At 40.6% G+C, this 11,571-nt stretch overlaps 1 protein-coding gene across 4 annotated transcripts in view; it reads left to right on the forward strand.

Moving 5' to 3' along the window:
- Positions 1 to 7,749, forward strand: part of AHCYL2 (adenosylhomocysteinase like 2) — a 191,118-nt gene extending 183,369 nt beyond the window's left edge. For all 4 annotated transcript variants that reach the window (XM_080664133.1, XM_080664134.1, XM_080664136.1 and 1 more), the window contains exons 13-17: positions 3,956 to 4,054; positions 5,460 to 5,528; positions 5,651 to 5,729; positions 7,070 to 7,190; positions 7,582 to 7,749. In XM_080664133.1, the coding sequence (XP_080520259.1) occupies positions 3,956 to 4,054; positions 5,460 to 5,528; positions 5,651 to 5,729; positions 7,070 to 7,190; positions 7,582 to 7,588 (375 nt within the window). In that variant the 3' untranslated portion in view covers positions 7,589 to 7,749. The remainder of the gene's footprint in view (positions 1 to 3,955; positions 4,055 to 5,459; positions 5,529 to 5,650; positions 5,730 to 7,069; positions 7,191 to 7,581) is intronic.
- Positions 7,750 to 11,571: the final 3,822 nt, after the last annotated feature.

An 11,571-nucleotide genomic window follows, 5' to 3' on the forward strand; every position in this document is an offset into this window, starting at 1 on the left:
AGCAAGAGCAAGCCTTCTGAGAATTCTATTCAGAGAATAGTGAGTAAAAGACCCTAAGGTAGAAAGTGTTTAATGTGCTTGAGGAACAGAAAGGATACCATCTTGGCAGGAACAGAATGGGGAAGGGGATGGGGATAGGAGACAACTCAAGGAGGTAGTGTGTTATATAGAACTTGGTAGGCCATGATAAGGGCTTTAGATTTTATTCTGGGCACAGAGAAGCCATTGGAAGGTTTTGAATAGATAACTGACAAAATCTGATCTCTGGCCGTTGTATAAAAAAAAACACATGCCCGCACTTGAGTAGTAATAGAGACCATAGGAGGCTCTTTCAGTATTTCCAGCGATAGTAGTTGGTAGCTTGGATCAGATGGGTAAGCACTGAAGGTGATAAGAAGTCATATATAGTGAAGATAGGACCAATAGGATTTGCTAAATGGATTGGGTGCAGAGTGTGAGAAAAAGAAAGGAGAATCATGTAAGTCAGCTCAGTGCAACTGCGAAGGAGAATGAGTTGGTAAGTTTTTTATCCAGTTACTTTTAATATTCAAAATTTAAGGTGTGCTTTTCTTTTTAAGTAGAAATTTATAGTTTTACCTAACCTTGAGATGTTGACTGCTGCATTTAAACAAGGAATAGCTCATCAAGAATTAGTCATTTAAAAGCTGCATTTTTTCCTGAGAAATATTAATGCTGTAGGGAACCTGTGATAGGGATTGTGCTCTTAGCTGCCTTTTTTTTTTAATTATGTTTTTATTGATTTTTTTTAGAGAAAGAGGAAAGGAGAGGGATAAAAAGATGAAACAGTGAGGAGAGAGAAACATCAATTGGCTGCCTCTTGCACGCCCCCTACTGGGGATCAAGCCCACAACCTGGGCCTGTGCCCTGACCAGGAATTGATCTGGTGACCTCTTGGTTCATGGGTCGACAATCAACCACTGAACCACACCGGCTGGGCTCTAAGCTGTCTTTAGGCCATGTCTTTCGCATATTGCCTCTCCCTTGAAAGCAAATCTGCTTACCCATGTGCATCACATAGAAGGCCGGTAAGCTTCATAATTCAAGTGGTTTAATCATTATGTACACATTAGAGGCCTGATGCACAAAATTAGTCCAAGAGTAGGCCTTCCTTCCCCTGGCTACCAGCACCGGCTTCCCTCTGGCACGTGGGACCCGGGCTTCCCTCGCAGTGTCCAGTCTAACTAACATATTACACTTTTATTATTATAGATGCTTTAAAAGTTTACTCCATGCTTTGCAAAACAAGAACCACAGCTGTTTTCCCTGAAAAAAAATAAAAAAACACTGATGTGCACTGTTCCTAATCATGTAATACCAGTTTGTGCAAGTATAGTAACGGGCTGATTTACATGGACATACACCTAGCTTGGGAAGGTAGTCTGCATTCGGGAACTTTTTCCTGGTGGGCTGTTTAGTGATTGTAAATCCACAGACAATTGGATGTCTTTAAGAGAAATTCTCGTAAAGCTGTGCTAGAGCCATAGGAAACTCTTCTCTTGAGGAGCATGGCTGCCAAATAAACCTAAGTAGGTTATTGAAGTTGCCTGGATAGCTTTTCAAACCCCATTTTAAAACTGATCCTTGGGTATTTTGCTTGCAGCATAGCCATTTTAAAGTTCCATCATCTCAATCAATAAATACCAGTGTCACCAAGGAGTATCTCTTGGCTCTGTGTTGTTACTGCCTTCCATGGTGATATTTCTAACTTAATTTCTATCCTTAACATCTCAAAATTATGTTTGCTTAAATTTCTTTTTAACTCTACTTATAGTACTCATAAAATTTCTTTTTAAAATTCTAATTTTAAAGTAACATTTGCTAAAAAAACATTTTAAAAAGTAATATTTGCTTAGTTTAAACAGGGGTCCTCAAACTTTTTAAACAGGGGGCCAGTTCACTGTCCCTCAGACCGTTGGAGGGCCGGACTATAGTTTAAAAAAAAAACTATGAACTAATTCCTATGCACACTGCTGGCCCAGGATGAGTCGACTGCTAAGCAGGACAGGCAGCGGCACCCGGCGGGCCAGATAAATGTCCTCGGCGGGCCGCATGTGGCCCGCGGGCCGTAGTTTGAGGACCCCTGGTTTAACATTTCAAACAATATAAATACGTTTAAAGTAAGAAATAAAAAATTTACATAATTGAGATTATAGTATATTGTTCTGCAACTTGATTTTTTCACTTAATAATAATGAATGGTGTTCATGTTAACACATAGATATACTTCTTTTTTAAAACAATTATATAATATGTCATTGTATAGAATTATCTTGGTTTACTTAGCCATTTCCTTGTTGATTTTGATTTTGCTATTAGAAATAACACTGGATAAACATTCTTGGGCACTTTTATTGAGCAAATGTTTCTATAGGATACAGCCTTCAAAGGGAAATTGATTGGTCAAAGATTATCCTATATAATAAAAGGCTAATATGCAAATTGACCAAACAGCAGAACGACCGGTCGCTATAATGCGCACTGACCTCCAGGGTGCAGATGCTCAACGCAGGAGCTGCCCCCCTGGTGGTCATTGTGCTCCCACAAGGGGAATGCCACTCAGCCAGAATCTGGGCTCATGGCTGGCGAGCGCAGTGGCGGTAGCGGGAGCCTCTCCCGTCTCCGTGGCAGTGCTAAGGACCCCCAAGGGGTCCCAGACTGCAAGAGGGCACAGGCCGGAACCTCCCTTCCCCAGTGCATGAATATCGTGCACCGGGCCTCTAGCGTACATATAAAATTTTGTTAGCTACTGCTAAATTGCCCTCTAGAAAGGTTGAACTTGACATTTCAAGAAATTTATTTATTTCCCATCTACCTAATAAATGGACCCAGACCATTAATGCTATCCTAAATATACTGACATATCATTATATGTCTATCTTTCCTACTAGGCTGAAAATGTAAAGAAGATACATTCCCTATCCAGAAATAGCTCACATTCTAGTAGAGGAGTCCATAGCCTTACCTATAATAGTGTCCTTTACTACAGTATCTAGAATATAGTATGTACTCAGTAAATGATTATTGTGTAACTGAAGTGTTTCTCTTGTCTGAAAACTACTGTTTGGCAGAAATCCTCAATTTTACCAGCATGATCCAATAGGTACTCTTAGAATATGGACTTTCTGTTTTAGGCATTGACTTTTGGAAGAAGGAAGTTGTCTTCAGTCTAACCTTATTACTGTCATTTGATTGCTGCTGTTAATAAACTTAACATTTCTTCTCTTGTTCTCGGAATATACAATATACAGAAATGGAAGGAGGGTGAGCCCATTGGGAGCTTTATTCTACCATTAAGCATTTCTCTAAAGGTTACTTCACATGTGCACTGAGGTCACAGAGCTTCTGTAACTTTAGGGTGAACCACCATCATTCAGAAGGTGGAACCTGGGACACTGGGACATGAGGGCAGAACTTGGGCCCTAGCATGCTATGTTTAGGATGTTCAGCCTTCTCTAACTAATCTCACTCAGCTCTGAACCTCCTTTTTTGTGTGTCTCTTTGGCACTTATGTATTCAGTTTGCACTGTATTAATTTGCACTTGTTTGCATGTTGCTTTGTAAGTATTTTAAAGGCTTTCCCCTCCCATCACATATGTATTGTTTTGTGTCCCTAGCCAAAAAAGGAGCTTTTTGAAGGCAGAAACCACGTCTTTGGTTTCTTTTGTATTTCCCATAGCACCTTTTACTGTGCTCAGCAGAGAGTGGGCGTACTGTATATGTTGTGGAATGACATCCTGAGTGATCCCTCCCTGGCTGGGCCTAAGATTAAATTTCCTGAAATGGAACAGTCCTAACCAACCCAGGACAGGTATTCTCTATCTAGCATGTTGGTTGCTCTTTTCAACTTGCTATTTGAAATGGCTCCCTTCAACACTTTTCGTCCACCAAGTGGGACCTGGCATGGCTGATGATGTGCTTGCTGTATGTATTCCAGGCGAGTCTGCGGACACCAGAACTGACCTGGGAGCGAGTGAGGTCCCAAGTTGACCATGTAATATGGCCTGACGGCAAGAGGATAGTATTGCTGGCAGAGGTAAGACCTGAGGCTGGTAAGAGAGATTCAACTCTGACAGGAGAGACTGCAATACTCAGATCTCCTCCTCCTCATCTTCTCTCATACTTTTCAACTCCTCTTAAGCACAAGCTTAACTAGTTTACCAATGGATTTTACATCTAACTGTGAAAGGTCTTTTCATTTTCATTTAGCAATTAAGAAACTATTTTGGTTCCCCACTTTTCACCAATTATCCTGTCTCTCTATGTCACTCTACAGGCTGAGTCAGATAATGACTATTACTGTGAAAGAAATTAATGGTTAGAACCCATGCCACTCTGAGTGATGCTTACAAAGAGATAGTGTCGATTGTGGGATGATTTAATCAGTAAGCACAAAGTACATATTCCTGACTGTAACTAAGACTATCTTAGGCAAGCTCCGGGTAGGTCATGTCTTTATGATAGATTCCATTTTTGAGTGTCCATTCCCCTGAACTGAGCCAGACATGCAGTATGTACCCAGCTGTATACTGGTTGTATGATTGATAGTTCCCTCTCTTGGCTTCTTCTAACTCAGACTTTATCTTGACTTTCACTGGCCTTTTAAGTTTGAGTATCCTTCCTGTTCTCTTTAACTTTCCTCACCTTATCTCACCTTCTCAGATACTTTACAGCATCTATAAAGGGACTGAATTATTTCTTTACAAGAAAGGAATAGTAAAGGGAGGGGAGGGACAGGTTGTTAAATATTCATTAATTGCTTTGATGTCAGCCCACTGTCTGGTGACTTATTTCTCGTTCCCCTGGAAGGTCCATCTAGTCATTCTTGTGACAAAAGCAAGTCACCAATTGTTTTTGGTGCCTGTGGTTGAGCAAAAAAGGTTGTCAAGCTTTCTAGGAAATGAAGTAGGAAAGGATGGCATTGGGGACAGTTTCTAGCTCTTCTAGTCTCTGAATCATCCACTCAAAATACAAGGTAGCCCTTGAATTTAGGGGAACCAAACTGAGAAAGAACACAAAAATCATCACAGCTTCCTAAATCCAAAAATAAAAAATCTTTCCTCTCAATCTGGAGAGTTTCCCCTGGATTTGACTACATCATTGGTTAGGACAATCTTTCAAAGGAATGTCAATACCTTGGAAGGAGAATATTCTGCTGTAGAAAGTAGGAAATTCAAAGGCTGGCCTAAGACTCAGTATCTGTGACCATCTTTTTTACATAATCCCAGAGATCTTTTATCTGCTACCTTCATCAAATTCTCCACAACTTTTTATGGTTTCATTTAAATGTCAATCAATTAATTTCTATTTATTGAACACCTGCTTTTTGCCCAGCAATGTTATTGGGAAGTATTTGGAAACTGCAGGCATGCTCTTCCCTCACCCCTCAAAGGCTGGAGACTTGGTCCTAACCAGTCTGTGTTGTAATCCTTGCTCTCCAGGGCCGTCTGCTGAACCTAAGCTGCTCTACAGTGCCTACATTTGTGCTCTCAATTACCGCTACTACTCAGGTAAGGCCTCCAGAGTGGGAAAGCAGTGGCCTGGAGAGGATCCTGAGACCATCAGGGTTTTACTTGATATGGGGTGGATGGCTGTGAATGGCACATCAGCTTCCATCTCTCTGTTTTTCTAGGCTCTTGCCTTGATAGAGCTTTACAATGCTCCTGAGGGTCGCTATAAGCAGGATGTTTACCTGTTGCCCAAGAAAATGGGTAAGTATGTGCTCTTCCATCCCCATCCTTACCAAAGTAGTTCAGAATCAGAGGTTAACTGAAGTTTGGGAGCATTATGTTTCTTAAAGATAAGAAGAGAGAGAGAGAGAGAAGAGAGAGAGAGAGAGAGAGAGAGAGAGAGAGAGAGAGAGAGAGAGAGAGAGAGAGGAGAGATGTTTATCATGTAAAGTAGGAGCTAGAATTCCTAGGTTCCATCCTCAGCTGATTGATCCCATGTTCCACATGGGTTGCTCCAGTAAAGTCATGACATTTTGCTGTGGTTTTGTTTATCTGCCTGTGCATTTTAAGGGTTTTCTCTCATCAAGTATCTTGTATGTAAGAATCTCAAAGAAGAAAAAGATTTTCCCCAAGAGAGAGGAATCATCTCCTACCTTGCAACATCTGACTTATTCCAGTTCTAGGCAGCCCCTTCCAAACTCTCTCAGACCAGGAGGACCTTCATACTATGCCTTCTAACTCTTAACCCATTGTTTCAGGCCAAAAGAAAGCTTCTGAATAGCTTCTATGACTAGTTTAGTTATGTGGGTGTTTTGTATAAGAGAAACATTAAACTGTCTTAAATTTTTAAAGAACCTGCCTCAAGCACCTGAACTGAAACAGTATGTTTATAAGCTCCTGACACAAAGATCAGGGAATAAATCAGCTTCTGGTTTCATTTTGCTTTAGTACTAAATGCAAAGCAGCTGTTAGAAGTTGACATGTTTTTCTTGAGTAGACACTTTGGAAGAATATAAAAGAAATAGAGCAGTCCATATTCTGAATGAATATGAAGTGAAGTTAGCGAGACCAAACAAATACATAGGAAATGACATAAAATTTTGAATAAGTAATATGCATTCAGGAAAGGGAATGTAAACAAATCATAAGAGAACTAAACGTACTGAAAGTAAGACAAACAGTGTAGTATCATTCTTAGTCATTCCTTTCAGATTTACCAGATGTTAGTTTTTCTGAGTGACTCAAGGTATAGAGTTTGAGGCAGAACTAAAGTTGGAGCTTCCCATTTTTTAGTCCTCCCAGTAGCCCATCCTTTCTTTTAAACCCAAAGGCCTATTTCTTTCATTTCTCCCTGAGGAGAAGGAAAGGTTCTAGACCAAAGCAGCTTGTAAGGAAGAAAGGTTATGGCTTTGAAAAGTTTATGGGTTCAAAGTTCAAGCAACCATTCCTTAGAACTAAGGGCCAGTGAGCAAAAGTTGAGCGTTTTTCATTCAGCTCCAAGAATTAGAAGGTGTCTTTCAACTTTTTAAGGCCTAACATGGAGAGAACAGCCAGACAAGAGGCATGAATGCTTATACCAGGGCTTCTGTGGTCTGTTCCAGATGAGTATGTGGCCAGCCTACACCTGCCCACCTTTGATGCCCACCTGACAGAGCTGACAGATGAGCAGGCCAAGTATCTGGGACTCAACAAGAATGGGCCCTTCAAGCCTAATTACTACAGGTGCCTTGGGTTCCCTAGAAAACAGGGAAGCGTGGGTCGTGAAGACCGAATTGGTCTTTACATCATCACCATATTTACATGGACTCAGAAAAATAAACCCACCCTCCCTCACTGCCACCCCCAAAAGATTCTTTGAGGCTTTCTCAAGACATTAGTGTTCCCTTCCCTGAATTTGCCTTTATTCATTTCATCTTCTTGATATGATTTTTACCTCTTTATAAAGAAATACTGGCTTTTTTTACTGATGTGAAAAAGTACCACAATTATCTACCCTCACCATGCACTCCAGAAAAGTCCCTGCCTCCCTAGTACACCTCTAAGCAGGCTCTTCATGTCCCAGCATCCCCACAAGCTGATAACATCACAGTCTCATCTTTCTTTTTCCCTCCAGGTATTAAGTTCCTGTAACTCAAGCCAGAAGAAGTTTTAAGGAATAGAACTCCAAGCCTTTTCTCCACTCCTACACAGGAAGGAACCCAGCAAGCTGCTTCTCTAATCAGCTGCCTGCCGTGCTCACCCTATATGTTAGATTATTTATTTATTAAAATCTAGAATCCTGTGCCTGTCGCCTTGGCCCAGAGTGGTTACTGCCCCAAGGACTGTGAGAGCCGCAGAGGACAGGCTGAGGAAGGAAAGAAATGGGTAACCATTCCCAGTGCAGCTTTTGCATTATTCCCCATTGACGGAAGCCTTAGCAGTGGTCATTCTTCTCTTGTTCAGGCTCAGGAGTTAGTCCCGGGATTCTGGACTCCTTGTTTCCTGGGGTTTTCTGGGATACGTTTTCAACAGCTGCTTTTCTCAGCTTTGGTTTGTTCCCAGATAAGGCTTTTTGGAAGCCAATGTATTAACATGGCCTGGGTTCCCAGCCATCATCATTGTCACTGCCTTCTTTATAAAATGGCTGGAAAGGATTGTTAGGGCTTTGGCAAGCTGCACCAAGAACTCAGCTATGCCTGTGCTTACTGGAAGTCTCCTTTACCCGGGACTCCTTTCTTCTCAAGTACTTATGTCCATCTTGACGCTTTCTGGTTCCAAGAGGAATGTGCTTCCATTATTTCCTCAGCATCTCTGATATTTCTCAGACATATGTTTTGCCATCTTTCTAACCCAACTACCCTCTCTCTGCTCAGGAAGTGGGAGGCAGCCCTACTGGGGCCCATGGTTGTACTTCCTTGTCATTTAACTGGGTAGTTTCTCAGGAAGCTCCCTCTAAATTGACACTGTCTCAGAAATGTGAAACATTGCTTCCTGAAACTTCCTTTTATTGCCTAAAACTGCTTCTGAAACTGAGCAGGGAAAGGCATACTTTCCAAGGGATTTGGAGTGTATGGCTTTGGAAATGGGACAGGTCTTTCAGGCACATAGCTTGACACCCTAAAGAAGCAGAATGTATTTATTTGTCTCCTGGGAAGATCTTTGCAGCTTAACTGACTAACTGTATAGAGATGACACTGTAAACTGTGTCCAGATGATCAAAGTCAGTTTGTTTAGGTTGAATTTCATCAGATATTCAGCTGTTGATGAAACTGAAATCTAATGTTTCTGTGATTTAGTCCGGTATTTCTTCTCTGTTGGGATATCTTTTTATGTTCTGGCATTTTCCATCTTATGGGCCTGTATTTCAGAAGTCATTTCTTGAGTAACTCCAACATTACAAACAATTAGTAATGTGAGCAGCCTGAAATTTTATGTCCCACCTAAGAGTTTGATTCCTTTTGGAGACAGACCTATTGGTCTTAGAGTTCCAATGGAACCAGATTGGTTCTAAGAGTTAAAGTCTAGAGTGGCCCTACAAATCTTGAATGAAGTGAGTCCCCTTTCCCCCTTCCAACCCTAATTAGACTCTCAGGTTTGTTTAGTTTTCCTGTTTTGTTTTTTTCCTATCCTGGTCTGCCTCAAAGAGTCAAGACCAAGGTGACTCAAGAAAGCACCAGACTATCCAGGGTCACTGTAACCTTCCCACTCTAATTCTCCTCCCCAACCTCCACCTTCTCCAACTTACCCTGCTCTTCCCATATACCCTCTGGAAGTGATCTTCCTTTTGGAGGCAGGGAGTAGGACCTTAGGTAAATGACTATTTGCTTCATTAAATACTATATAGGCTCAGCCCATATAGTCTGATTACTCAAAGGCCATATGTCTAGCAAGTACTGGAAAAAAGCCACAAACATGGCTATATTCTTTCATGAAGAAGATCATAAATGCTAAAAATTCACCAAGGCTATTTAATTTTTTCACTTGCTTACCCAGTTCTGATTTTTGTATTAATTAATTGGATCCCTTTTGCAAAAGATTCAGATTTTCGTACTTTATCTTATATCTAGAGAAAATTCCTTAGGCAGATATCTAAACTCTAGCCTATTATGTTCTTAGGCCAAAAGTCATAACCTGCTGTTTCTCAGCAAAGCCTGGCTCTCTATGGAGCTTTCTTTGTGCTGATCCTGACAGAACGTGCCCTTCCAAATGAAAAAGGAGCCACACTGGGCTTCTAGGTTACGTTGCTAGTTTTGCTGCCCATAATGAGGTATTTGCCTCTGAGTTCCAGATGACTTGTTCTCCTTTCTCTCTGGGGATCCTCAATGTGTTGTCAATCATTGAGAAGAAGGAGGCACAGGCCTCCTGAGAATTTGGGTTCTCCTTTAGTTGGAATTTGGTCATTATTTCCTCTACCCTTGGAATCAGAGCAAATGTGTCTTCTTCCCTCAAGCTCTCACCTAGACGCATCCTAGGTATCTGGAAGCATGGGAAAGAAAACTAATTATCTCTATATGTGGCCCTGGCCTGTGGGAATACTTACTATTTTCCCTATGATGAATTTGTGCTACTTTTCAAGGTCTTTTTTGTCTTCTTAATGAAAAAACTGTTTTCTTTCTCTCTTCTTTTTTTTTAAAGAAACATATTTGGTCCACTCCCTCTGCCTTCCTACCTCCTCATCCTATCCTCCCATATGAGCACGGCTCCCATGGCCATATACTCCTGCAAAGCTTTTTTGCTGCTTGGCTTTTCTCTGAACAGATCTAAAATTGCTGCTCCTATGGTTTTTTCAAAATTAACTTTGTCACAGTTTTAAAAAAGAAATTCGAATGCATTGTTGCATTAAGCTTTTTTTTAATTAAGGAAAATTATTGAAAGAAAATAGGCAACACCAGCAAATCATATATGGACAAGTTCTAAAATATATATATATATATATATATATATATATATATATATATATATATAACCATCTAGTTCTCATTGTCATCTAACTGAAAGGAAATAAAAACTCTAAGGATCACCATTTCTGAAGAGGCTCTTAGAAATCTTTACGTCTAAGTGATTGTATTAGATCAGCAATAATGAACTTGTAATCTGAAAAGATAAATAAAATATTCTTAAATGGATTCCTGTCTTGAGAGTATTCTTTGCTTCTATGAACTAATACAGAGATGAGAGAGGTTTCTGGGCAACAGGCTAAAGAGCTTGCTGTAGGGCAAGGATGTGAAAAACTGAAGCAGTTACCAATAGGCATGTTAAATGGCCTTAGCCTTGAAACCCTATTCCATGATGGGTCATTCCACTAATTAATATTCCCCCACCCCACCCCTCGGTTGCATGTATAAACATACTGCTTTCTCAGAACTGGGGAGTTGAGAAGTGTAGGCTTAAGGCAGAGAAATTAAGGCATCATTATAAACTCCCCAAGCCCCCTGTGTACTACCCTTAGCTGGAGAGCACAGAAGCTAGCATCCAAGGGTTTAGGACCAAACAACCCTGACATCCAGGTCCTGACAACATACAACCAAAGGGGAGAAAGAAATTAATCTGGCAAAGATTTATCTCTAAGTCAGGTTTTGCCCGACTAAATCAGTAACCAGAGGATGAGTCTAACTTCCTGTTCTTCCTCAACTACCAGTAGAGTAGCCATTTCTGAGCAGCTTCTGGTAGCCAGCTTTTTTAGTTGGTAACTTAAACTAGTTCTACATTCTGAATGCAAGATGTTTTCTCATTACACCCACACGTGACTTTTGAGAGAGGAGGGTATTCTATTCTTTTTCTACTACTTTACCTTGGCTGCCTGATATCCTCAAAAATTAGGTATTTTAAGACTTCCTGAATCTTACTTTTAAACTTTCTCCATGTAAGGTGTTACCTATTTAATCATATATCTGACCTCCATGGATAATAGTGGAGTACTTATATGGGGAAGGGTATATTTGGTCCTTGTAATATACCTATTTATACCTCCAGCCCTCTCTCTACCAGTGGCCTCAGGAAACATGAATTTTTGGAAGTTTAAAAATAACAGCATGGGAGCCATCTCTGCAAAGATAGAAAAACTTATAGACCAGCCCCTAATTATCTCCCAAGTATATTTATGGTCACCTCTGTGGTTAATGGT

This window comes from Plecotus auritus, assembly GCF_963455305.1.
Source record: "Plecotus auritus genome assembly, chromosome: 4".
Lineage (NCBI taxonomy): Eukaryota > Metazoa > Chordata > Mammalia > Chiroptera > Vespertilionidae > Plecotus > Plecotus auritus.